Source organism: Halichoerus grypus, chromosome 8 (genome assembly GCF_964656455.1).
Source record: "Halichoerus grypus chromosome 8, mHalGry1.hap1.1, whole genome shotgun sequence".
Taxonomy (NCBI): Eukaryota; Metazoa; Chordata; class Mammalia; order Carnivora; family Phocidae; genus Halichoerus; species Halichoerus grypus.
This window is the reverse complement of record NC_135719.1, coordinates 140764878-140791534: the sequence shown is the minus strand read 5'-3', so window position 1 is coordinate 140791534 and position 26657 is coordinate 140764878. Positions and strand designations below refer to the sequence as shown.

The following is a 26657-nucleotide window of genomic DNA, read 5'->3' as shown; positions in this document are numbered from 1 at the left end:
CCCTTGCCCTTGACCAGAGGCCACCCTACACCATATTCTTTCATTCTTTCTTGTACTTTCAGATTCATTCTGTGTGTGTGCGAGCCCACGTTCTTGTGCTGGATGTTGCTCTTAACCCAGGCCGTTCTTAACTCAGCACACAGAGCTTTGCACCTTGCGTTTTCACGTAGACAAAGCCTTCTGGGCGCATGGAGGGCTTCCTCATTCTTTTTACTTACTGCCTAGTATTTCTCGGACAAGTGGCTTGTTAATGGCCCCTCTGGTGGTCTTTCGGTCTTCCGCTGTCGCAGTGAACAACCTGAAACACCGCCCATGTGAGGACGTCTGTGGGGCGGGATGGGGGCGCGGGCGTTTTCAGGAAGACTGGTAATCCCTTGACAGTGAGTTCTCTGGCTTATCTTCTCCTCCCTCCTCCCCTTTGGTGTCAGAAACCAATTTCCGGACTTGGGGAATTTCAGGAGCCTGCTGCTTGGGAAGTGAGGGTTGTTGGTCTGTTGGTCCCACAGGAGTTTCAGAGGAAGGAATGAGGCCCCGGCAGGTTTACGTTCTCCTTTGCGGAGTGGGCTGCAGTGGTGCGCGTGGGGTCCCTCCACTATGGGGCCTGTGACTTCCTGCCTGCCCCCCTCCTCGCTCGCCCCCTTACACTGAGGCCCTGCGGCGCAGAGACCAGGCTGGCCGTCCTCTGTGCGTCCCCTGCAGGCCCTGTTGTGCCTGCTGGTGACGGCCCGGCCGTGGGGCAGCCCACACTTCCTGAGGCTGCCCGGCCTCTGCTTGCTCATCCGAGTAACGGGTCATCACTGCCCCTCCCTGCTGGGGCTGAGGAAGGCGTCAGCGGGCGAGAGCACCCAGTGCACCTTAGCTGCCCTGGCTGAGGGGGTGTCTCCCGTGTGGCCTGATGTGGGCTGAAAGGGGAGCCCCCCTCTTTTCTGCCAGAGTCGAGATAGATCCTGTTCTTGGAGCTCTGAGCTCCAGAGGAGCTGGTCTGGCTCCTGGGAGCTCAGTCCCACTTAAGATTTTCAGCCAGCCTGTTCTCAAGGTGAACTTGTCGTCGTTGTTTCTTTTATGTTACGGGTCTCTTGTGTTTTCAAAGTTGGAGTCCTGTTTGTTTTTTAGGACTGGGGGAGGGCAAGCTGACTGGGACGGTGTCAGATGTGGGCGGATTGGAAGTGACCGCAGTCGGCCTCGGAAGGAGATGAGAGCCACACGCCGGGATAATCGGGATGCCATGAGGATTAACTCAAAGGGACAACCCAGGGCCTGGCGACAGCCCAGTGGAGGCCCTGTCCGCCTGGTGCGGGTCACGTCCATACGCGCCTGCTGTCCCCTTCGGTGCCATCTGTCCTTCCTGTGGTGCGGCCCCAAGTCTTGTCCTCGGGGACTTCCCAAGGAGCTGTTCCCTCAGCTGTTCAAGATTTCTGTCCTGGAGCAGGGCCAGGGGCAAAGTGAGGAGTCCCTCTGAACCCAACCTGGTTAGTCCCAGTCACGAGTCAAGTAGCCACGGGCCGGTCACTGTCACCAGTGCTCAGGTGGAGCAGGACAATCTGGGAGTGGGGCCGAGGCTCTGAGGTGTCCCTGCTGCGGGTGCTGGTGGCCCAGGGCTGTGCTCTGTGCCCAGTCTCTCCCCTCATGACGTCAGGGAAGCCAATGGGTATTGGCCATCATTCTGGAACTGTTCCGGAGCTGTGGAGAAGCTGAGTGATGGTGGGGACCCCTGAAAGCATCAGCCACTGTGGTTTTCAGATTGGGTTCCTCGGGGCCCGGGGCTGTGTTGAGGTGTTGGGGGTTGAGGGGAAGGCTGGCTCAGCGTATCCCACAGTGCGAACCGGTCTGTCTTGCTGTCTCTTGTAGCGGCTTCCTTTCGAGGCTCCGCTGGCTGCCGGCTCTCAGGAGGTGTCGGGAAACGCTCGGATGAGCTAACCAGCAAATGTAGGATTGGCAGGTGTCACCTCCGCTGTGTTGTGTGAGGGGATGGTGACGGTGCCCAGGGGGCTTTGTGCCCACCTCCCCCCCTAGACCGTGAGCCCCTCCAGGGCCTGAGCGATGTCTGTTGCATTTGGTGTGCCCCTGAGTGCTGGGCCAGGCTGGGCACAGGACCCTGAGCTGAGTGTGTATGTATTTGCGTTTAGGGGGTGTCTGTATGCCAGGCGGCCGCCGTAAGTAGGCACGCGGTACACACGGCCATCGAACCTGCCATCGTCCCTGCTCTCATTTCCAGCCTTGCCTGGTCACAGCCTCCTCTGAGCACCTGTGGGGGCCCCGGCCTTTCTTCCCAGGAAGATGCACATGGTCACGGCCATGGGCATGCCGTCGGCGTTCCACACAGAACCCTGTGCTTGCCCCAGCATCCTGCCCCAGGAGACAGCCCAGCAGGACTCTGGAACCAAGGGCTGGGATGGTGGTGGTCCCAGGTTCTTGGGAGGATTTTGGCTCTGGGTAGGTGGGTGGGGCGAGGGTGTTGTGGGTCGGGGGAGGCTTCCTAGGAGAGCTTCTGTCTGAGCCACATCCAAAAGGCTGGGATGGAAAGTGTGGACCAAGGCTTGGAGAAGTGACACAGCCCGTGTGCCCAGATGCTTGGGGTGGGGGAGGTAAAGGTGGGTGAGTTGCAGGGGGCCTTTGGGCGTTCCTCAGAGACCCTGACCCTGTGTGTAGTGGGGTGGGGTGAGTTAGGGCGTGTGTGTGGGAGAACAGTGGCCATGGGATTGTGGGTGGGAGGTGGAGGAGGCAGGCTGACAGCAATATTGGCGAGGCCTGTGGTGGTTGAACCAGGCTCAGAGGATGCATAGGGCGTCAGTGGGGGCTAGAGATGGCCAGGATTGCACTAACTGAGCCGAGCGGGGGCCTCCTGCAACATGGGAGAGTGGATGGATTGAGGCAGACCTGGGAGGCCAGGCCAAGGTGTTAGACCAGATAGCAGAGAAAATGGGGAGCCATGGGAGGTGGTGGAGTCAAGGAGGAAGGTCAGACCATTGGTGGTAAATGCGGTGGAGGGGAGCATCCTTGGTGGAGCTGTGCCCAGGAAGGGCTGCCCCTGAGATTGGAGAGGGAGACAGCTGGCTGTGAGGAAAACCAGCAAACTTGGGGTCTTTGTAGAACGACAGCCAAGTTCCTCTGGGAAACGACTCTCTCTCTCTGCCAAGAGGCGGCCTTGAGGACTGACTAGGAGTTCACAAACCTTCCCTCTGCTAATGGGGCTGTTGTGGGGACTGTGCTTAAGGGATGCAGCCGCGGGCTCTCCCATGCCTTCAGCTGGCTGCAGAGAACGTTCTGGAAGGATGCTTCCTGACTGCTTGAGTAACCTGTGTTTTCTGTTTCTCTCCACAGGAAGCGAGGGATAGAAGTGGTGCAGGTGAGTACAGACCACACCCTCGCCGTTTTTCGTGTGGGTGGGCCTTTTAGGGCTCCCCTTTCCTCCTCTCCCCCAAGAGTCTGGGCTCTTGAGCACCTTCACTCACTTCTCATGTTTAACTTCTCCCCCTGTGGAGTCTCCGTGATCTCTGCCCTGGCAGGACGCGGGTTGTGGTTGGTGGTCTCCGGGGTTTGTGGAGTTGCAGTTTCTTCATCCGTGGGGGAGAGCTGGGGCTCTGGCTGGGGGTGGGGGTAGGCAGGGTGGGGGAGCCTGGCCCCTCAGCCAGGCATCTGGGGTCCTGTTGACCCCCATGGTTTGTCTGTGTCTGCCCTCCGTCTCTGCCAGGGAAGCACGAGCCCCCCGGGCCCCTGCCTTGGCTGCTCGGCCCTCTGGGGGTAAGCCCTCTCCTTTCTCGGACCATGCTTGTAAGTGGTATCATCTCCAAGACGACCCTTTCCCCCCGCCCTTCTCCCCAGGACTCCTAGGTCAGGTGCGTCCCCTCCCTGCTGTCAGTCCGGCCACATCTGATCTCCCCTGTGGGCACCTGGCTTCTGGAGAGTGGACGGAGTCAGTGCGGGGGGCGCTCCTGGTCCCCGTGCCGCCTCACCCTGGGGCAGACTTGGGTCAGGTGCTCATTGGCTGGAGAAGGAAGGACGGATGGAGAGAGAAGCCCTCCCAGGGCCTGGGGTGGGCTCTATTGCCCCAAAATAGATGTACACACTCTGACAGCAGCCGTGGGGAGTGTTGCTGGGGTGGGACTGGGTTTCCTGTCTGGAAGCCTTGGTGGAGGGCTGCTGAATGAGTTCTTCCTCTGGTCTCCCTCCTTGTAGCGGGTTGAACTTGTGACCTGGAGGCTGAGGTTGGTTTCCGGGGAGGAGGTAGTTTCTGGAAGCCCCTCATCGACTGTCGATTTTTCATCCAGGCTCATTTTGGCTCTGCAGAGTTGCGTGATCTGCACTGCGTTTTCCTGTGGACCTAAATTTCTTAGACATTAAAAGGGAGAAGTCAGAATTCAGGAATGGCTAAGACGTGCTTTCGGGGCCATTTCTGATTGATTGGTAGTGGCTGCCGGGAGGATTCTAAGCCTTCCCTGAGGTTAGCTACAGCGCTTGTCAGGGATCGCACAGAAATTTCTGTGGGGAGCAGTTTTTAGAGGAAGTGAATTCGTGTGCTCACCAGCAAACACATTACTTAAAAAGGGAAGAAATGTGCCCTTCCCGCAATAGCTGATTCCTGTCCTGGAAGACCCCAGACTCATACCGTGGGATGCTCCTACCCATGCCGCAGGTGGGAGGGGAGGGGCGGGGAGACGGCCCTGGAGTTTCAGGATGTGAGGGCAACCTGGGGGGCAGTGGGTTTGCTTTACATGGCTTCCTGGGAAGATTTAGACTAAAACCTTTAATCCACTTAGTCCAGGGTGGAACGGGAGGCTTGGAGCCATTGTTCTAGAATTTACCGGGCAGAAGAAGAGTTGCAAAATCTTCCTTGATGTGTCTGCTCTTCACTTTGGTGATGACTTCGGGGAGGAACTGGTGGCTGGGGACCAGAGAGAAGCCAAACTGGACGCTTTCCACACCAATACCTAAAAATAAAACCCACCGCGACGCCTCTTTCTGCACCTCCTCCTGGCGTCCCCCCAGTGTTTGGAGAACTTGGAATTTCAAGATGCAGAGAAGGACTCTTTGCAAAATTTGGAAGCCGAGACCCTTGGCTGGTTTTTCAGAATCAGCCAGGCCCCTGTGGGCCGCTGGATGCCGGGGATGGGTGCTTGCCACACGCGAGGTGTCGGTGACCCATGGGGGGCAGGAAGGGGGGAGTGAGCATGCCGTCAGCCAACGCCGGTCTTTCTTGTTTTCTTGGGTCCGTTGCCCCATTGGTATTGTCCCTTTTTGTGCAGCCAGCTGGTGACAGGAGTAGTGTTTTAGAGATGAGGAAACGGAGGCTCAGGATGGCCCTTGGGGAACTTGGCTGGTAAGTGGCAGCCTCGGGGTTTGATTGTGGGTCAGTGTGTCTCCAGAGCCCATGGTTTTTCTGCTAACTGGGGCTCTTTTGCACGTTAGTTTTACTCAGTGTTCCATTTACTAAATGTTTCCAGGCCTCTTATCACCTGGGCTTTGGCTACTATTTTTTTTTTTTTTTTAAGATTTATTTATTTATTTTAGAGAGGCAGAGAGACAGAGCTCCCGAGAGAGTGAGCGGGGGGAGGGGCAGAGGGAGAGAATCTTCAAGCAGACCCCCTGCTGAGCGCAGCGTCCAGGGCGGGGTTCGAGCTCGGGACCCTGAGATCATGACCTGAGCCTAAGCCAAGAGTCGGACACTCAACCAACTGACTCACTCAACCAGGCGCCCCTGGGCTCTGGCTGCTATTTAAAAAAAGGATATTGGGGCCCAGGGTCAGGAACCAAGAGGGTAAAATGCTGGTAAGATCGTGCGGTGTCCTCGCGTCGGGACCGCGTCGGGACCGCGTCGGGGGCATTAGTTCTGCCGCTGCTAGTGAATGGTGGTCGTAACAACATGAGCGTTAACGTCTACTGGGGACAGTGGTGGGCCAGGCACCAACGCCGTGTGCTTGCGAGAAGCATCTGTGGGTAAGCTCTCCAAGGGAGGGTGGGAGCACATTTCAGAAAGCAAATCTTGCAGCTCCGCAACTCCTGCACGTGCTCGTTCCCGCGGCACACGTGCTCCTTCCTGGCATCCTTTCCACAGCAGCCCTCCTCCCGTCTCCACAGAGCCACTGCACGTAGCAGTGACGGGCAGGACCACCTGGGCTCACCTTTCTGGCTGTGTGACCTCGGGCCAGTTGCCTAACCGCCCGGAGCCTCAGTCTCCCCATCTGTAAAATGGGGATAATAGTTGTGCCTGTCCCCTGGGATCACGTGAGGCCTAATTGAGTTAATTTGGGTAAAGCAGTTGGCGCCATGCCCGGCGCACGGGAGGCTTGTTCTTTACATTGTCCACAGCAGACGTGACCCTGGGGCATCAAACCTGCCGAGGCCTTGCGGCTGGTCACTGTGATCTCGGGGCAGGTAAGGTTTCTCCAGTTCTTTTCTTGCAGCAACATTGCGAAAGGACCTGATTCAGTTGTCAGCTGATAGAACATTAAAAATGATTTTGGATAACCATTACTGTAACTCTTGGCATGTCATTTTAAAGGAACTCCGAGAATTTGCTATGTAAATCTTTTTCCATCTTTTTATTTGTTTGAGGAAGTGGTCTCAGCACTTGGGTCTGTAAGAATTGAAAAATACAATTGACAATAAGCTCTGTCTTCATCTGTGGATTCATGAAATACTTCTTAAAAATTCCTGTTCGTCTCTCTACTGAGATGTGTTTCTAATAAGGTTTAATGTTTTATGTTTATTCCTTGTGCAGTTTGTAATGTTTCTGTCATAGGGATCAATTATGTAATAATAGTAACTGTAATAATAATTCAGTCCAGAAGAAAATTTCTGACAGAGCTTTATGGTCACATGAAATTAAAAAAATTAAAGCATTTATATACTTACTTTTTTTTGCCTCGTAGTGTTAATACTAATCAGTAAAAGGCCTTTACACACGAAATACACTGAGGGATGTGGTTTGGAAATTGGAATTTGAGGATGTAAAAGGAACTTTTCTAAATTTCCAAGTGTTTAGGAAGAACCGGATTCTGTAATTTTAGGATGGATGATGGTGGATCTCAAATCGTGATGGTATTTAGATTCCATTGGATCCATTTAAAAGAGAAACAGTAACAGTTTTATTTTGAAATGTTAATATTTATAATATGTTGGAAATTACATCCTCTACAAGTATTTAAACTTAACCATGAGAAATTTTAGATGTCAGCTTGCAAATGTACAAATAGATACATAGTTTTAAACATTTATTCTGGGGGTTTCGTGTGAAGGCCACTGCTTTTGAACATTACCCCACTGACTTCTCAGAACCGGGCTCTGAAGCAGGTACCATCTTGGAGGGGGCAGTGGCCCGGCTCCCAGGCCATCCAAAGGCCCCCCCGGGCTGGGCCACTCAGACTCCCGGCCTGTGCATCCACTGAGGTGGTGGGCCTGTCTGCAGGCTGACCGGCCTCCCCGTAACCGGGCTCTGTGAGGCCAGGTGATGCTCTGATACGGAGAACCTGCTGTTCTCCCTGCTCATGTAGTCTGGGAAGCCCCGAGTCCAGGAGGCCGGGAGGAGTGGAAGTCGTGCCTTCTGTTTAATGTTGGGGCTCAGGCAGGAAGACGAGGGGAGAGCGGAGCGCGCTGTGGGACAAGGTGCCCCCCGTCCCCTTTGTCCCGAGGGGCTGCCTGTGGTGACTGATGGTCGCAGGTAGCCCTTTGCCTCAGTTTCTTCCTTGGTGTTATTGTAGGGAGGATGCTGGGCACACAGGCCCCTGACCCACCATCTCAGGCCTTGCTTGGCCATTGAGGAGGCCCCTGGTGGCCAGCAGGTTGGGAAGACCCGGCTCTCTCTGCAGCAGCACTCAGCAAGCAGATCTTTCCTGGGGGCCTGCTGAGTCCCAGGCCCCAGATGTGGGGGACTCACAGGGACCAAGGCCCGGCGCCTTCTGCTGTCGGCAGTCTGGAAGAGATTGTTCAGTCAGGAAGGCTTTCCCAAGGAGGCAGGGTGAGCCTGGCTGGTGGCTATAAGCCTCGTCCTGACAGAGCCAGGCCAAGAGGCAGGTTCAAGCCCACAGTCCCGACCAGGGCTTCGCCTGCTCCCCAGGCCATTCTGCTTCTGCTCCTGCAACACAGAGGTGCTAGGAGGGGCCAAGTGCCAGCCACGGTACAGCTACCACTGTCCCTCCACCCAGGGAGCCTTTGTTGGGAGCAAACATGTCTTGGCCAGTTGGGTCATCTGTGGCCTTGGGCTCTGCTGAGGGCCGAGCGGGAAGCTCGCATCAGCCCTGCAGGACGGTGTCACCTGGGGAGCGTTTTCCCCACTCTGACCTGCTCTGTGGGGAGGGCTTGAGAGGGAAGCCTGGGAGGTTCTCTGTCCCTGGACCCCACCGCCGCTTGCTAGGGCAGCCCTGAATTTGATGGAAGGAGATCAGGCGAGAACAGCACATTCTGTTGTCCTGCGACCTCCAGCCTCAGGAAGCGGTGTTTTGCATCCTTCCCTCTGCCTCACACGTCCTGGGGCTTTCCACCAGGTGTTTGCAGAGCGCAGGAGGAGAAGGAGAGGACCGGCTGTAGGAGAAGGGGCTGGAGTTGTATTTTAGAATGCAAAGGAGCAAGCCGAAGTGTGGGAGGTACAGCTACCCAGCAGAGATGGGCCGTCCTCCTTCCAAATTCCTTGAGAATTCAGACATGATGAAAGCCTGTCTCTGGAGCAGCTGCTGTTTCTCAGGCGGGCGAGGACAGAAAGGAGGTTCCCCAGCTTGCAGAAGAGCGCAGGGCCGGCAGCAGGCCTTTGCTCCGGGTTTCTCCAGAATGTTGCTTGTTTGGGATGTTGGAGTGCCTCGTATATGTGTTTGCTCTGCTTCCGGGCAAGCCATCCGGGAAAGGAGGTTGGGTGGATAGCATCACGCAGAAAGGGAAAGACTGAGAAAGAGATGGAAGGATGGCAAGAGCTGGAGGATGGTTGCTGGGCATCTGGGTGGGGGCTGCCGTGGGGACTGTCCCCGAGCTCGTGGGCGAGCCCCGGGGCGCTCTGGGGCTTGTCTGTTCTGTGCTGGGGGCCTGAGAGGACACAGGAGGGGACAGCTAAAGGGGGGGTGGGCAGAGGGTGAGGAAGGCCTTGTAGGGAGGTTGATGCCTCTTGATAAGGAATACGTTGGGCCAGGTGCGGGTGGGGAGTGAGGGACTTGAATGTCATTGCAGGCAGGGAGCACAGATGGGAAGGACCCAGAAGCTGGGCAAGGGGGTCTGTTGACTGGGAGTGGTTTGGAAGCACTGGGGCCTTGGCCCTGAAGGAGTTGGCAAGTGGCCAGGTTGGAGAGGGCGGCAGGGCCAGACCTAAAGAGAGCCCGTGAGCTGTTCACGGGGCGTTGGTTTGGAGGGCATTGAGGGGCTTCTGGGTGGGAGGGGGGGGTGTGCCCCAGTTAGAGGCCATGGCAGAAGATGCCACAGGAGGGCACATGGGGGACGATTACATAAGGCTGGGCCAGAGGGTGGAGAGCTGGGTCTTCTGGAAGGAGCCTGGGGCCATGGCCTGGGGGGGTGGTGGTGGTGGTGAGGGGTCTGGCTGGAATTAATGCAGTAGTGGAAGGCAGGGGGAGACAGGGGGTAAGGCATGGGTAGGTGGCGGGGGAGGGGGAGGGAGGGGTCATTTCCCTGACTTCTCACTTATTTCGTGCAGTGGGGCCCGGGGGGTTGCAGCCCGGGGAGGGAGGGCTGGTTCACGCAGGTGCCTTGAATCCAGGCAACGTGAGTTCAGAGCCAGCGGGCTTCCTCACTTAAAGCCAGAGGGCGAGCCCATGGGCCGAGTCGTGTGCTTCTTACCAAGGCTCATGGATGCTCAAGTCTCTGTTGGGCTTTAAAAAATGTATTTGTTACTTGGGTAATGTTTTCAGTGGTCCAGAAATTGTTTTAAAAGGTACACAGTTAAAGGCGTCCAATGGTTAATCCCCAGCTGGGTTCCCTCTGCCACCAACCCTCCCTAGATTTTATTTCCAGGTGATTGGGGCCCAGGAGGGGTGGACCCCTGTGAACGCCTGCCTTTCGTCTGCTGCCTCTGCCCAGCGCTTTGGAGCCAAGTGTCAGGGGCTGCGGGAACGTGGGCTGCTCTGGTATTTATTGGGGGGCCTGACATCCTGCAGCAGGGGGGCCGATGGCAACTGTCCAGCCACCTCCTCGTGGGCGGGGCTTCTGAAGGCTCCGGAGTGTGGCCCTGACCCTGACCTCTGACAGCAGACCCCCGCACCTCCAGGCAGGGTGGCCATGGGATTGGGAAACTGACTCTGTACAGGACATTTCCAGGGTCATTGGGGTCCATTATTGGGATCCAGGTTGTTCCTGGCTGTGCTTGACCCCCACCCCATGGAGCCCAGAGACCTGGGTTCGAGTTCCCATTAGTCTGTTTTCTGACTGTGTGATCCCATTTCCATCATCTTTAAAATGAGAGGACACTTAACCACAGGACTGAAGACACCTGATAGAAGCTTAAGGAATCCGGGTTTATTGTTGCTCACCCTTTGTTTATGGGGGGAGGTGGGGTACGGCTATATGTGAGACAGTGCTGCTTAGAAAAACACGTCACCTGGTGTAAAGAATGTGGTCTGGGGCGCTGGGTGGTGCAGTCGGTTAAGCATCCGACTCTTGGTTTCGGCTCAGGTCATGATCTCAGGGTCCTGGCAATGTGGAGTCGGCTTGGGAGTCTCCCTCTCCCTCTGCCCCTCCCCACCCACTCATGCTTGCCCTCTCTCAAATAAATAAATCTTAAAAAAGAAAAAAAAAGAATGTGGTCTATTTGCCCCACCCCACATCACTCCATCCAAGTAACACTTTGGGGTTCCTAACTACTGTGGATTTGAGCTGAAGTCCTTTTTAATTTATTTTTTATTCATTAATTTTTTTTAAAGTAGGCTCCATGCCCAGTGTGGAGCCCAATGCGGGGCTTGAACTGATGACCCTGAGATCGAGACCTGAGATGAGATCAAGAGTCAGCGGTTCCACTGACTTGAGCCACCCAGGTGCCCCTAATTGCTTTTTAAAGATAGATTTTGTTTTTTTACCATTTGAAATGTAGGTGTTTGCATTTTTTTCTTTCTTTTTTTTTCTTCAAAACATTGGAAATTATCTTCATTCTCAGTCATTTACTTAAGGTATGTTGTGTGACAGTGTTAGACAAATTTATGTGAGTGTTTTTTCCAATAATGCCACCATGGGGTGGGGGGAGCCTTCTGTAAATCAGGGTCTGCTCTCCTCAGATGTTTTCAGGAGCCATTCAGGAGCGATGGCCTCTGGGAGGACAACGTGGGAAAATGTTCATGAGCTGCTGAGTGCCGCCCCTGTCTATGCTGAATGGTTTCCGTTCTGTCAGGTTTATTTTTATTCTTGAGCTTTTTAGGCTCGCTGTTGCAAATAGAAACAGTCTCTGACGTCGGGGTAGTCCTGTGGCTTCAGAGGCCTGTGAGTCTCTGTTCTGGGGTGTTCTCTCTCCAGCCTTCAACTCGCTGAGTCAACTTGAGCTTGTCCTTAAAACAGAAAGCACCCCTTCCAGGGAAGCTGGGCACTAGTGTGTCTTGGTGGGACCCAGGCCTCTCTGTATGCTGAGGCTGGGCTCCGGCTCCCTGGCCCCCTCCGCCCTGGCCCCCTCCGCCCTGGCCCCCTCCCCATACTTCATGTGAAAGCAAAGAGATGGGAGGGGGAGTTTGGGGGAATAGGGAGGGAAAGGGCAACCAGAGGAGCCAGAAGCAAAGGTTCTGCCTTGAAAGTCGCTGTCTGTTTTGAGGCTGCTCGGAGGTGAAGTCATCTGGGGTGTTGCTACTCAAAGTGTGGTCCGCCGGCCGTGGGCACGGCCACGTTGCCCTGGGCGTGGTCCGGAGCTGGTCAGAGCGCCCAGCCCAGAGCTGCTGAAGCCCGATCCCCAGTGCAGCTGGGCGCACCGTGCTGGCGCAGTTGGGGGGACACCTCTTGGGGGGGGCTGACTGGGCGAGACGGGGGATTGACAGGAGGGCCCTGGGTACACAGCCAGCACTGAGAGGAGCAGGCTCTGCCTTCAGCTCCACCTCGCAGACCACCAGGCGGCTTGAGTCGTTGGCTAGCAAGCTGGCATTGCCCTCCCCACTGTCGTGTTTTCATTTGTGCTGTTAGACGTGACACCTTCCCTGCTGTCCCAGCAGACCCCCTCTGTGCCCAGCGGGAGCTGTGAGTTGAGGTCTCCTTCGGACCAGAACTTTCTTGTCTCTGGGGAGTGCAGGGCCTGGCCCCGCTGTATGCTCCATTCACTGGGTGATCGAATTAAGGACTGAGCTGTCCCCACAGGACAGGGCAAGCCCTGAGTGTCTGTGTTGGTTAAAAAAAAAAACCACAACTAAAAAAAATTCTTGATTACTCTTATTCTTATTCTCATTAAGTAATGTGTGCTCATTTTTTGAAATCTTGGGAGAGAAGGACAGGCTTAAAAATGAAAGCCCAGGGGCATCTGGGTGGTGCAGTCGGTTAAGCGTCTGACTCTTGGTTTCAGCTCAGGTCGTGATCTCAGGGTCGTGAGATCGAGTACCGCATTGCGCTCCACACACAGCACAGAGTCTGATTGAGACTCTCTCTTTCTCTCCCCTTCTGCACCTCCCCCTGCTTGTGCTCTGTCTCTCTCTCTCTCGAATAAATCTTTATTTATCTTTTATTATGTTAGTCACCATACAGTACTTCATTAGTTTTTGATGTAGTGATCCATGATTCATTGTTTGCATATAACACCCAGTGCTCATTGCAATACGTGCGCTCCTTAATACCCATCACCGGGCTACCCCATCCCCCAACCCCCCTCCCCTCTAAAACCCTCAGTTTGTTTCCCGGAGTCTATAGTCTCTCATGGTTCGTCTTTCCCTCTGATTTCCCCCCTTCATTTTTCCCTTCCTTCTTTTAATGTCCTCCATGCTATTCCTTATGTTCCACATATAAGTGAAACCATATGATAATTGACTTTCTCTGCTTGATTTATTTCATTTAGCATAATCCCCTCCAGTGCCATCCATGTCGATGCAAATGATGGGTATTCATCCTTTCTGATGGCTGAGTAATATTCCATTGTATATATGGACCACATCTTCTTTATCTGAAGGGCATCTCGGCTCCTTCCACATTTGGCTATTGTGGACATTGCTGCTATGAACATTGGGGTGCATGTGGCCCTTCTTTTCACTACATCTGTATCTTTGGGGGTAAATACCCAGTAGTGCAATTGCTGGGTCATAGGGTAGCTCTATTTTTAACTTTTTGAGGAACCTCCACACTGTTTTCCAAAGCGGCTGTACCAGCTTGCATTCCCACCAACAGTGTAAGAGGGTTCCCCTTTCTCCACAACCTCTCCAACATTTGTTGTTTCCTGCCTTGTTAATTTTTGCCATTCTAACTGGTGTAAGGTGGTGTCTCAATGTGGTTTTGATTTGAATTTCCCTGATGGCTAATGATGATGAACATTTTTTCCTGTGTCTTTTAGCCATTTGTATGTCTTTGGAGAAGTGTCCATGTCTTCTGCCCATTTTTTGACTTACTTGTTTTTTGGGTGTTGAGTTTGAGAAATTCTTTGTAGATCTTGGATACCAGCCCTTTATCTGTAGTGTCATTTGCAAATATCTTCTCCCATTCTGTGAGTTGCCTCTTTGTTTTGTTGACTGTTTCCTTTGCTGTGCAGAAGCTTTTTATTTTGATCAAGTCCCAAAAGTTCATTTTCACTTTTGTTCCCCTTGCCTTTGGAGACGTGTCTTGAAAGAAGTTGCTGTGGCTGATGTTGAAGAGGATTTTGATGGATTTCTGTCTCACATTGAGGTTTTTCATCCATTTTGAGTTTATCTTTGTGTATGGTGTAAGAGAATGGTCGAGTTTCATTCTTCTGTATATAGCTTTAAAAAAGGTCAAAGTGCAGAGATAATCATCGGAAAGTTATTTTCGTCTTTTCTCGTACCTTTACCTGAAATATGCTATTTGTTCCTTATCATGTGAATCTGGGCTGGGCGTTTCTGTGTCTGTAGGTTCTGTGACCTGCGTTTGGGGGATGGACGAGCATGTACTTGTGCTGTTTCATCGCCTTGAACTGACCGTTCCGGGGGTGGTGTCCGTTTTCCGCCGTCAGGCTGTCCCCAGCTCTGTGACTGTGTCTCTGCTCCAGAGCCTCGGGTTCTCGTGGTTTCTGGTTTGACGCTCCTAACAGTCCTGCCATGAGTGTCTGTTGACATCCCGGGTTCTGTCTTTGGGTCGCCTTCTAGAAGTGACGTTACTGAGTCTGAGCCACCAAGATCTTACGGCGTGCGGAGCCCTGTGGCTTTTGGAGAAGGTTTGCAGCTCTGCGCAGCCCCCACAGTGGACTCAGTGGTGGTTTACTGCATTGTAAATGCCTTGCGTGGCTCCCTGCTAGAGGTCAGGGAGGGGTGGGGGACCCAGGGATGGACTTGCCACACTGCCTCGAGGTTACCAAGGTTACCGTGACCGCCCCCTCGCTGTCCTAGTCTCTGGCCTCCCGGAGGTGAGGGAGGTGAGGGAGGACCGTGCTGGGGCAGGTCCTTGAGGCCCCTGGACCTGGGGGGAGGAGGAAACCATGGGTGCGGGCGCCTCCTGAGTTGCTACAGCGGGGCAGGGGAGGGGGTCAGAGAGCCCAGGTTTGCTGTGGTTTGGGAACTTCCGTAAGCACTTCCCCGAGTTAACGCATTTATTTATTTATTTTTAAAGATTTTATTTATTTGACAGAGAGAGACACAGCGAGAGAGGGAACACGAGCAGGGGGAGGGGGAGAGGGAGAAGCAGGCTTCCCGCCGAGCAGGGAGCCCAATGCGGGGCTCGATCCCAGGACCCTGGGATCATGACCTGAGCTGAAGGCAGAGGCTTAACGACTGAGCCACCCAGGCGCCCCTCCCGTGTTAACTCATTTAAGCCCCACAACAATGAGGGACTGTTAGTACTATTATTAGTGCGATTGAACGGATAAACTTGTGTTATCCCCACTTTACAGATGAGGAAACTGAGAGAGAGCTCGCCCCAGTCCCTCAGCTAGCATGGGCAGAGAAAACCCAGCAGGCTGGAGCCACAGTCCCTGTGTGACCTCCGTGCCCCGCTCCTGGTTCAGCATCATTCTGAAACCAGCGCTTCCTTGCAGCTCCTTTCCTGTGATATCTTGAGCTCTCTGCTGGGCCCGCCTGCCTGTCTGCTGCTGAGCTGCCAGAGTGCTCTTTCTCAGACAAGCCCCATCTTGTCCCAGCTCGGCTGCAGCCCCAGGGGGGACAAGGTGAAGACCTGTTCCTTGGAGGGATTCCTGAAGCCCTTGGCAGTTGCTTTCCACTCCAGGGAACCCAGCCCTGGCCACTTCCTCAAGTGCCCCCCAAAGCACCCCATGCAGAGTCCCAGTGTCCCTGTGGCGAGGCCTGGTCCCCTGCACACCCTCTCCCGGCAGCCAACCACGCCCCTCCTGGTCCATTGCCGACGCTTACTATCTGTCTGAGCAAGTTCACGGCCACTAGCTCTGCAAAGCCTTCTTGGATGCCCCAGGCCCAGAGAGTCCCTCTCTCATGTGGGCCCCCACATACCCCGTGAGCCCACCTCCTAGGCACAGAAGCTCCCATGTCATGGTGTAATCATGGACCGTGGGGGCTTTTCCCCCTTCTCTGGAAACTCCTTAGGCCCATGGACCACACCTTGTTCTTCTGGAGGCCGTGCCAGCCTAGCGTTCTGGCTTATAGAGATGCACCTTTTCAAGAATTCTTTGGAAATCAATGGAAAATAATTAAATATTTACAGAAATATATGAATTGGCAAAGTTTCCTATCATTTTCTTCTCTAGAAGTAATCACTATGACCTTCTCCATTGGTTTTGTATGTCTATACATACAAATTATGAGATTTTTCTCTTTTGGTTCTCTAATACCTACTTAAAAACCTTTTAATGAATGTTTGATATGGTGATTCTGACTGATCATGCCTTTGAACCAAGGAAATACAGTAAGAACATATTTGTATATTGTGGAAGTTTCTTTTTTTTTCTTTTCTTTCTTTTTTTTTTTTTTTTAAGATTTTATTTATTTATCTGTCAGAAAGAGAGAGAGCACAAGCAGGGGGAATGGCAGGCAGAGGGACAAGCAGGCTCCTGGCTGAGCAGGGAGCCCGATGCGGGACTCAATCCCAGGACCCTGGGATCATGACCTGAGCTGAAAGCAAACGCTTAATGACTGAGCCACCCAGGCATCCCTATTGTAGAAGTATCTTAAACTGTGCTTGATGATGCATAACGGCAGAGGCCGGCTGAGAGATCTTGACGTTTCTTTTTCAGCAATAGGGAGATCTATCGTGTAGCACCATTTTGTTTTTCAAGTTTATTTATTTATTTATTTAAGTAATAATCACAGCCAACATGGGGCTTGAACTTATGACCCCGAGATCAAGAGCCACCCAGGTGCCCCAAGAGTCGCACGCTCTTCTGACTGAGCCAGCTGGGCGCCTCTCATAGAGCACCATTTTGAAAGGTCAGAAAGTATACATGAGCTGGAGAGTTTTCCTTGTTCCTATGAAGTGCTAACTTATGAGATAATTTGCCATTTTAACTACTCTCAGAGAAGAACGAGTTGCTATTGTTAATTTATAGTCAAAGAGGTTGACTTTTAGCGTTCTGTATGCTTTGCACTCTCTGTCTTTCCCCAAAGGAAAAGTTAGTACCATAGAAGAAGTAAATCAAGGCGAGGAGCAGAGGGGGGTATAATATTGACTGTCGGGCCTGTGACTCTGAGGGCTCGCTAGGGTAGTTCTGAGCTTGCTGGTGGCCGGTGCGTGCAGGGAAGTGGGATTCACTGTCACAGAGAAGAACAACTCTAAAGTCCTCAGGACGGGGAGTAAGAGCCATGGAGAGGATTGAACCTTCCTTCCTGTTGAAGAACCTTGTCAGCATCACAAATAGAAACTCAACGTCTCGATGTGGATGAAAACAGAGAATTATAATACAAGCAGGAGGGTGGCGGCCTGAGCACATTCTCCATGAGTCTCATGCAAGGATATTGTATTTGGGGGAGATCTCTGGCCAGCTCCCATTCTCCCAACACCCCTTCACCCGCAGCTTCCATGTGGAGCCATCTGGATTGGCATCCAGCTGCCAGTAGCAGATTGGAAATAACAGTGGCCTAAATAAAATCTTTACTTCTCTCTGTACCAAAGAAGATGGATGCAGGCTAGCATAGGGCTGGCATGGGGGCTCCATAAAAATTGTAAAGAACCCTTTTTTCTCTGTCTGTGCCACACTGTCTTCTGGGTTTAAGCTGACCTCCTTGCTGAAAGTGGCTGCTGGAGCTCCGGCCGTTGTGATTATATCCCAGGTCATAGGAAGACAGTACGGGAGTAGGGCACCCCCGCCTCACGCCTGAGTCTGTTCTCATTAGGTGACCTCCTTAGAAGTCCCACGTTATACTGCTGCCTCTGCTGGCCTTGGTCAGAGTCGAGTGTTCCAGTGCCTGGCGGCCTGCAGGCTGGGAAGTGCAGTCTTTCTGCTGGGCACGCTGTCCCCTCACATGAATTCGCGGTTCTGTTACTAAAGAGGAGAATGGGTGTTGCGCTGCAGCCAGCCGTGTCCAGCACACTCGGGCCCGGCACTTACCCTCCGCGAGCCTCAGTTGCCTCATCTACAAACTGGCAGTAATAATGGGGCCAGCCTCGGGGTTGTGACAGGGACGTGATGCAGCTGAAGAGCAGGACAGGGCCTGGCGCACAGCACGTTCTCAGAAGGAGCTGTCCCCTGATTATTTACTGGTGCCATCGTCGTCGACGTCGTCCTTCGGGGCCCGCGGAAATCAGTAGGAGTCTAAATGAGCTGTGTCGTTGGGTGACTGGATAGGTAGATGAGCCAAAATAAAAGAACCTTTACAGAGACAGCGAGAGAGGGAACACAAGCAGGGGGAGTGGGAGAGGGAGAAGCAGGAAGCTGAGCGGGGAGCCCGAAGCGGGGCTCGATCCCAGGACTCTGGGATCATGACCGGAGCCGAAGGCAGACGCTTAACGACTGAGCCACCAGGCGCCCCAAAGAATCTTTCTTGTTTGGTTTGTTATCCCAAGGAAAGCAGCCCAAAACGTGACCATGTCAGTCAGGTCCACCCGGTTCGCTTAGAGAGGGGCTGACAGGGATGGTGTTGCTGCTGTGGACCAGCAGGGGGTCTCCTCCTGGCTCTGGTGGCCCGTGGCCCTCTCCTCTGTGTGGGGGCACGTGCAGCCTGGTTGGTGGGGCTGTCCGGGATCAGAGCAGAGTCTGCCCTGCCCGGGGTGCATTCGAGGGCACAGGCTCAGTTCCTTCCTTCCTCTTCCTGTACGTCCGAGTCCAGCCACCATGGGGTGAAGGCATCATAAGGCCCCTGCCCCCCATACTGGGCATGCTAGCTCAGCCTTGGCTGGGGGGAGGTCCCGGGAGAACTGTGCACAGCTGAGATGTCACGGGTTTTCCCCCACATTTTGTGAGTCCGGGGCTGGAACTTGGCTCTTTCTCTCCCCGCTTCAACCCCCCCCGCTGCCCCCAACCTTGAAAACTCCCCAGGGGCATCACTGCAGCCCCCCCCCCCCCCCCCGCCGAGGTCTCTGATGTCCTGTGTAAGTGGCAGGCGGGGTAGCCCTTTCAGGGACCTGGTTGCTCTGGGCCCCTTGCTCCCTGTCTACACAGGCCTGTTTTGCAACAGGACTGCTGGTATTTCTCCTTCCGAACTTTCTGTGATGGCCCTAGAGCACACACCCTATAAGGAGATCACTGCTCGCCCTGTGTCCCAGGACTTGGCGGTGCAGTAGGGCACACTCATCACTTTGCAGAAGCCACTTGGGAGGCGCTCAGCGGTCCAGGGGGGTGGGGGTTGATCAGGGGTCCTGGGGGAACATGTGGGGATCCTGGGCATCTGGGCAGTAATCCGTAAGGTCACTTCCGAGCTCTGAGATGCCCACATAATAATTTCAGAATGCTTTAGTGTCTTTGGGCTGGGCTTCCAACCAGCCCAGTGGGCGACAGTGACCTGTTTGCACCTTGCCTGCTGGGTGCCACCGTCAGAGCCCCCACTTGCCAGGGGGAGAGCACTGAGGTTCACACACGTGGAGTGTCTCTGCCTCGCAGCACCTCGCAAGTGAGCAGCAGAGCTGGGGGATTCTGGGGCAGGCCGGGGCCCTGGACGGAGAGTCGGCCGACGGCCGCTCTGCCCCTCTGTGGCCGTGCAGCTCTGGGCAAGTGGCAGAACTTCTCTGAGGCTCAGCTGCCAGATGGTGACAAGACTGATGAATGAGATGGGGTGACGTTAGGGGAGAAGGCCCTCCTTAGGGGGTGCGTGAGTAGCTTGAGGATAGCAGAGGGGGCTTAGGGTGGTGTGCGGGGTTGTGGGGTAGTAAGGACCGCTCAGCAGCTCCCTGGTTTTCTTGTTCCTGGGATGACTCCAGGGTTCTTAGGAAGCCCATCCCCCTGTCTAATTGGGCAGAAGTTTGGCGCCAACCCTGAGTCTCTCCCATCCTTGGTGGGTGAGGGCCCATGGATCCCTGGGCAGGAGGAGTGTGGGTTTCCTGGCATGGAGGCCGCCCCTGGCCCACTGGCTTCTCCCTGCCTGGACGATATTTTTGCTGCAAGCCCTGCCAAGTGGAAATAAGTTATTTACAGTGTTTTGACAGGATCATCAAAAGCCTGGATGGGAAAGGATGCCTTTGGGACTGAGCTAATGGCCTAGGAGTGTGGCCTGGGGTGCGGGGAGCCTGACATGGGGAAGAGAGAGGAGAGCTGCACAGTGGGGTGGGGGGGTAGGGGCACACTAGATGGAGCTTAATAACAAGAGGCCCAGTCCTCCCGAGCTCAGGGCCTGATGAAGTTGCGTGCTGATTGGCTATTCCGGGCTGACCGGTTTTGGGCTCGCACTTTGGCCCTGGGTGTCCCCAAGCTAGCTCTGGGCCTCAGCCTCCTTATTTTTCTGTCTGAGGCTCCGGTGCTGTCGTTTGAGGGGGATGAGGGCCTCTGCCCAGCCAGCGTATCCTCAGGAGAAGGGGACACAATCGCGAGGTGTGATGAGGACAGACCTTGGCCTTGACCATGAACCAGTCTGTCCGCAGCACAGCCCAGGGAATTCCGGCTGGGCCGTTACTTGGCCATTCTGCCACCCAGACAGCTGCAGCCCGAGCTGTGCCTCTGTCCCCCTGTGGCCTGTGGGATTGTCTGGCCCTGCAGAAGGGGTTTGAAGATGTCCTTCAAAAGGTGCAGAAGGGCCTCTGGGGCAGTTGGTAGTCTAGAGATAACCATCAGCTGCACTTCATGAACGTCCTTTGAGTTTTTTCTCTGTGTGTAGAAGCAGAAGGTGTATTTATGTATTTTAAACAAAATTGTAGTCCTTTTGTAATCTGTTCCCCACAAACACACTCACCATATTGTTAGTTTTTCCCCTTTTGTACAGTGTTCTGTTTAGGCTTGTTTTCTTAGTGGCCGCATAATATTCTCCCTGTAACCAGAGTTAGTGAACTCCCTTGGTGGATGTTGGGGGGGGTTCTGGCTTGTCACTGTTAACAGCATTGTCATGAACATCTGGTTCCGACATCACTGGGGCAAGTCTGCGATTGTTTCTTGGGCTGTATAAGTAATAAATCATATTTATTGTTTTCGCAGTTTGTAAAAGTAATGTGTACTTCTGGGGGAAAAAAAAACCCACAACCATTATGGAGAACTGTGGTAAGACACAATTGTTTTGGAGTTTCTCCTTCTGGGTTTTTGAATGTACCCAGGTACTTACGCAGCGTCTGTTTCCCTCCTATGTACCTTCTCCCTCCCTCCCTGCCTGCCTGCCTTCCGTCCTTCCTTCCTTCCTTCCTTCCTTCCTTCCTTCCTTCCTTTCTGGATTTATTTATTGCTGAGTGTAGAGCCCGATGCGGGGCTTTATCTCACAACCCTGAGATCAGGACCTGAGCTGAAACCAAGAGTCGGCCACTTAACCGACTGCACCACCCAGGCATTCCCCTGCCCCCTTCTTTCTCATTCATGCCCCAGACCCCCCTCTGTGCCCACTGTGGCTCGGGCCTGGGGCCCAGCTGCAGCCCTGCCCATGGGCATTTTGCCTTGCGTGTCTCCTGACCCAGGGAAAGGGAGAGAGTATGTGCTGGTGGGGAGGTGGCTGGCCCCTGGGTGGTCCCCAGTCCTGCTTCTTCCTAGCACAGCTGGGCTGCAGGCTGCTCCCCGGGCTGGGCTGCCTGCCCTGTGGGGCTGCATCCCTCTCTGGGACCCCTCCTGCTTGCAGGTGCTTTTCTCTTCTTTGCACATATATGCAGCTTGCTAGCCCAGGGGAAATTCTGACTATAGCAGATTGTTGAGAGCAGGGGAGCTACCCCCCACCCCAATCCACCTCCCTCAGAGGTAGCCAACATCACACAGTGGTCAAGGGACCAGCCTTTTCCACACAATTATTGGTGGCCATGGGGCTAGTTATGTAGCCCTTGGCCTTAGCTTCCTCTCCTGGAAGGGGGTTGTCCATCACCTACCCCTAAGGTCGAGAAGACTAATTGAGATAGTCAAAGCACTTACTCCAGCTTGGCACAAAATCCATGTCCAGTGATCCATGACTAGCTGCCAGTTTGTATTCAGGGAACTGAGGACTGGAAAGGGAGCGTTTGAAAAGAATAGCAAACACCGCTTGCATGTCTGCTTCCCTTTGGGATGGGGGAGTGGGGTGCAGCCCTGAGTTAATCCCTCTAGTGCTTCCCTGATGGAATGGGCCCAGCCCAGACTTTGGAGAAGAATTTCCAGTGTGGATATATGGGTCACTGTCCCAGTGAATTCTGACCACATGACGTCGTCGAGCTAGAGCCTGGGTTCCTGTCTTTCTTGGATGGTTTTACTTTTATCTGATGAGTTCTCACAATTACTCTGTGAGGTGGGATCTCTTTATTATTCAGATGGGGAAATTGAGGCTCAGCTGTGTCACTTGCATAAGGATGCATTGGAGGTCACAGAGCCAGCAAGTGCTAACTGCCATGGTCTTTGCACCCAGCTGGGCCTGATCCCCATGGCCTGGGCTCCCTCCCCACCCCTGCCCTGATGCTGACCCAGCCTCCCTGGTTTCCCATAAAAACGTACTGTGCCCCTGCTGACTTCTCCAAGGCTGCCACGGACCCAGCCCTCAATATCTTGCAAGGGCTTATTGCAGCAGAGTAGGGTCACCCCCATTCCCAAGCTCTGTCCGCTGCCCCCCCGTGCCGATGCTCGCCTCTTCCAGCCTTCAGCCCCTCCAGGCTGCCCTCACCGCCGGTGAGAAGGTTCACACCCTGCCCACTCTGCACCCGTTCCACACTCGTCTCTCTGACTCAGGTTTGTTCCCATGGCTCTGACCCTGTGATGTTTGATGATCTAGACGTGTCCCCATCGAACTCCCTCTACGTGGCCCCGGTGAAGTGACTTCAGTGTGGGGACTCCTTGCAGAGGCATGGGCAGGATGAAGGGAGCGGAGGGGGCTGGAGAGGCTCCCGGAGCCTAGCTGTGGGGTGCCATTAGCACTCCTAGGGCCGGCGGGGCGAGGGCCTGTCCCAGGGAGGCTGTAGTCCTGCGGAGCTGAAGCCCCTGCCCCAGCAGAGAGTGGAGGGCTAAATCCCCCAGCCCCGCTGTCTGCCTGCCCTCTGATCTCCTGATGTAGCTGGAAGTCCAGGGTCTTGGGGGTCCTCAGAGGTCAGCCTCCAGGCCTGGAGTAGGGTGGAGCGTGAGGAGGGTCAGCAAGGAGTGGCCCGCGCCCTGCTCTCCCCTGCTTTGTGATTTGGTGGACCTCAGGGCAGAGCAGCATCGGGTCCTGTGGCCCAGAGGTGCTATCCCTAGGCTCTTGGGAGGGGGACTCAGGTTCCTCCGTCCCTGCTAGGCTCTAACATGACCCCCCCCTCCCCACCGGCTCTGAGGTTCCTATCTCCCCCTCCCAGATGCCTCTGTGGCCATTAGGCTACAGGCCCATTTTCTGTGGTCCAGTTAGTTGTGATTGAGAGGGCAGAGCCTTGTAGGACTGGGACTAGGGGCTCGTCCCTTCATGCTTTCTGTCCCTGGGGGTTCACTCGGGCCCTTGGCAGCAGGCCCTCTGTTGCCCCCTGGGACCACTAAGATAACCCTGTCTCCAACCACCTTGGTGCTTGTGGCCCTGGGAGACAGAGAACCGGAGGGCCGCATCAGAGTATCAGGAGGAGGGTGGGCCTCTGCCCCGACCTGGTAGTGGGAGCTGGGGAGGGCTCCTGTCAGCACAGCATGCCCAGAGCTGGTGAGTCTCCCCCACCTGTTTGTGACCTCTTGAGGCGATTCATGTATTGCTGAACTAGAAACTCGGGTCATGGAGACAGCAAGCCTGGAGAGAGTGACCAGGAGGGCACGTGCAGGCGCTCCCAAGATGTGTGCGCTCGTGGCAGGAGAGGGCATTCGTTCAGTCAAGGTGGCTGGTTCTGGGGACCTCAGGGCCCGGGCAGCAGGAGTCCTGGGCTCACTGCCTGTCATGCAGCTGGGCCGGGTTCTGGTTCCTTCTCCATGAAACAAGCTGAGGGCCCTGATGGGATCTCTGGTGTCCTATCTCACTCTCCCCTCCTGTAATCTCTGACTTCGCAGGAAGCAGGGATACGTTCTCTCCATCTCTTTCTGCTTATTTCTTAGTCTTTCATCTTGAAGATGGCCTGGTGGAGTTGCCTCAGGGATCTGAGTCCGCCTGCCCCCTGGGTGGTGTGTGCCTGCAAGAATTTGTTGATCTGTTTGCAGCAACCCTCTTTGATGCCGTTTAAGTAGGGCAGATTTCTAGAGAGTTCAGCCAGCTCCCCACATCAGACCTCACTCAGGTGGAGTCTGTGTGTTGTAGCAAATGCACACATGGCTGTCTGTACGTGCACAGTGTTTTTGGAGTTAGGCTGGCCCAAGTTTGCGTCCTGTCTCTGACCTTGACCAGCTCTGGGTGACCTTGAGCAAGTCACGGTGCTTCAGGCTCTTCGCGGCTTCAAGGCTCATCATCATGATGGTGTTACTCGAACTTGCCCCACTGTCTCAGCGGGCAGCAGGTGGGTGAATGCAGGTGCTTTGTAACCTGTAAAGTGCCTTCTGAGGTCAGCAGATGTGTGGACGGGCTCTCCGAAGCAGCACCCGGCTTTGGAGCCTCAGGAAGCGTTCCTGGCAAGGCCCAGTTCTCAGCCCTGAAACATCATGCTCGAAAAATGCTCACATGCAGTTTATTTAACTTTAAGTGGGGCAGATTCTGAAATGGGTTGTTTATTGTCCAAGCTGAATTTTTAATTTCTCATAAATTCCCCACAAATTGCTGTAGTACATCTATATTTATTGAATCTGTCAGGGTTGTTTATGGCCCTGAGGCCTGGGCTCTTTTGTTTGCGGTTGTTGCCATGGTGACGCTGGGGTCTGAGCCTCTAGAGGAGAAGCCCTGTTCTGAAGCAGCATGGAAGGTTCTGGAACGGGCTGGCCGTGTGAAGGAGAGCTGTGGCTGCCACACCGAGGGCCAGCCTTGGGCCAGGCAAGATGTTTAAGACTCTGGATTCCGTCCCACCTTGACCTCATCCCTGCCGGTCGGTCCCTCTTCCCTCGGGGTGGGGCAGGGGGATGCTTGGCTTCGGTCTCCATTTCTGTCCCCCCCACGCCCTTGCTGTTCCGAGTGTGTCTGGGAACCAGTGGGAACTGCGCCGCAGGGGAGGTACGCACTCCCCCGAATCTGCCCGGTCAGAGCCTGCAGTTCAGGAAGATGGCAGGTGCCTTCTTGCCCGTGTCCAGCACATTGCCATCAGGTGACTTCTCTGGGACACCTCCGGGGCTCCATCACCCTTAGGACAGAGCTCAGAGGCCTGGGCCTGGTGGTTCTTTGTCCCTGCCACCATCCTACCCTGTGATCTTTCTGACTCCCCTCCCTCACTCCCCTCTGTCCTGGCCAGGAGTGGGCATCTCCCTTCCACCCCTCCATATCCAGCCCGCCCCTCTGCTCGGCACATGTTGGTCTCTGCTTGCGCTGCCCGCCCCAGCCTTCTCTCCCTGGGGAATTAGAGACATTGCCCGAGCAAGAGACAGCCCCTGAGACATCTTTCTGTGAGGCCCTCTCTGCTTGCCCCGCTCCGGCTCAGGTCCAGCTTTGCTGGAGCTGCCCTGTGGCCCAGAGGCCTCACCTGCCCCAGCCTCATGGGGCTGTTTGCCCTGCGTCCCCAGCTCTCTGCCCCGACCATGGGCTGGCTGGTGCTCTGACTGCCCTGCCTGACTGCTGGGGGCTTAGCCTGCAGCCGGCACTCAACAATGCTGCTCCCGTCAGCTGGCTTTCACAGAGCCAAGACTTAGCCTGGACTTTTCCCAGGAGCCTTTATGTTCCATCCCGGGGAAGGGATATTGTGCAGCAGGAATGACAGGAATTGCGGGGTGGGGGGAGGGGGCCAGCCTCTGGTCAAGCAGCTGGGGCTCGGGACTGGATGGGGATGAGGGAGGGGAGTCTTGGGCTTTGGGAAGGCCCCCGTGGGAGGAAGGGGCCAAGGGGACAGCTGAGAGGTCCCCCAAGCTCCTGTGTGCTGGAGAGAATGCAGAAGCTCGGCTGGCCTGCAGGTGTTTTTCAAGCATCTTGAAGCGGAGCATGCTACCTTTTGACACCACCATTCTGCCCTGGGTATATACACCCAAGTGAAAGGAGTGCTTACGTCCACCAAGAGACAGGCACGGGATGTTCAAAGTGGCAGTAGGCACGATAGCCTCAATGTGGAAATGTCCATCAGCGGTAGAATGGACACGTACGATGTGTTACACGTGCGTGTTGTAATTCTCTATAGCCGTGAGATGAGCCAGCGGCCACCACACTGGTCCCGTAGAGCGTGCAGCCCAGGAAGCTGACCCAGAGGAGCGCTGGACGTGCGATCCCATTTCAGTGAAATTCTTGAACACGAGAACTACTCTGTGGGAAAGAAGGCAGGCTGTGGTTAGCTTTGGGGACAGGGTACTGGGTGGGGGACACGACAGATCCTGCTGGGGCCTGCAGGGTTCCCTTCTGAGCCTTGATCTTGGGGGGGGGTCAGTTTGAATATTCAAGGTGCTCACTCATGATATATACTTTCGTATTTATCGTGTATTAGACAACATTAAATGCTTATAAAACATAAAAGGCAAAAAAGCCACAGGAGGCAAGGGATGTGAAGTTTTCTTTTTTTTTTCTTTTTTTTTTAAGATTTTATTTATTAGAGAGAGAGCGCGCGCGCATGAGCGGGGAGAGGGACAGAGGGAGAGGGAGAAGCAGACTCTCCGCTGAGCAGAGATCCCGATGTGGGGCCCGATCCCAGGACCCTGGGATTATGACCTGAGCTGAAGGCAGATGCTTAACCAACTGAGCCACCCAGGCGCCCCGGGTGTGCTGTTTTCTGTAATATGTACCCTTGGGTTCTCTCTAGAGCATTGGTTCTCAAGCAGCAGGGCCTGTCGGGACTGAGGGTCCCTCCTCCTGAGGCTCCCCTCGCCACTGACGATAGAGGCTCCAAGGAGGAACCTCCCTGGCAGGAAGCCAGTAGCCCCAGCAACATCCTCCTCGCCCTCCCTGGGACTGGAGTCTCCCTGTATTCAGAGGAATGCAGGTTGTGCCCTGTCCCCGCCTCTGGCCGCAGCAGGCGCTCTGGGAGCGTTTGTGGAATGAAGGGGGTTTCTGTCCCAGTGCGTCCAGTCTGTCTTTGGAAATGTAGATGGGGAGGGAGAGGATTCGCTCTTGTGTTCTCTTCTCTAACTC

At 54.7% G+C, this 26657-nt stretch overlaps 1 protein-coding gene and 1 long non-coding RNA gene across 3 annotated transcripts in view; both read left to right on the top strand.

Annotated features, from left to right (window-relative positions):
- Positions 1-26657, top strand: part of ITPK1 (inositol-tetrakisphosphate 1-kinase) — a 168632-nt gene that overhangs the window by 36796 nt on the left and 105179 nt on the right. For both annotated transcript variants that reach the window (XM_036071575.2, XM_036071573.2), the window contains exon 3: positions 3322-3346. In XM_036071575.2, coding sequence (XP_035927468.2) covers positions 3322-3346 — 25 coding nt within the window. The remainder of the gene's footprint in view (positions 1-3321; positions 3347-26657) is intronic.
- On the top strand, positions 3689-6834 carry LOC144378882 (uncharacterized). The gene is made up of 3 exons (XR_013440817.1): positions 3689-3741; positions 4269-4441; positions 4758-6834. It is a non-coding gene; the product is annotated as an uncharacterized LOC144378882 (long non-coding RNA).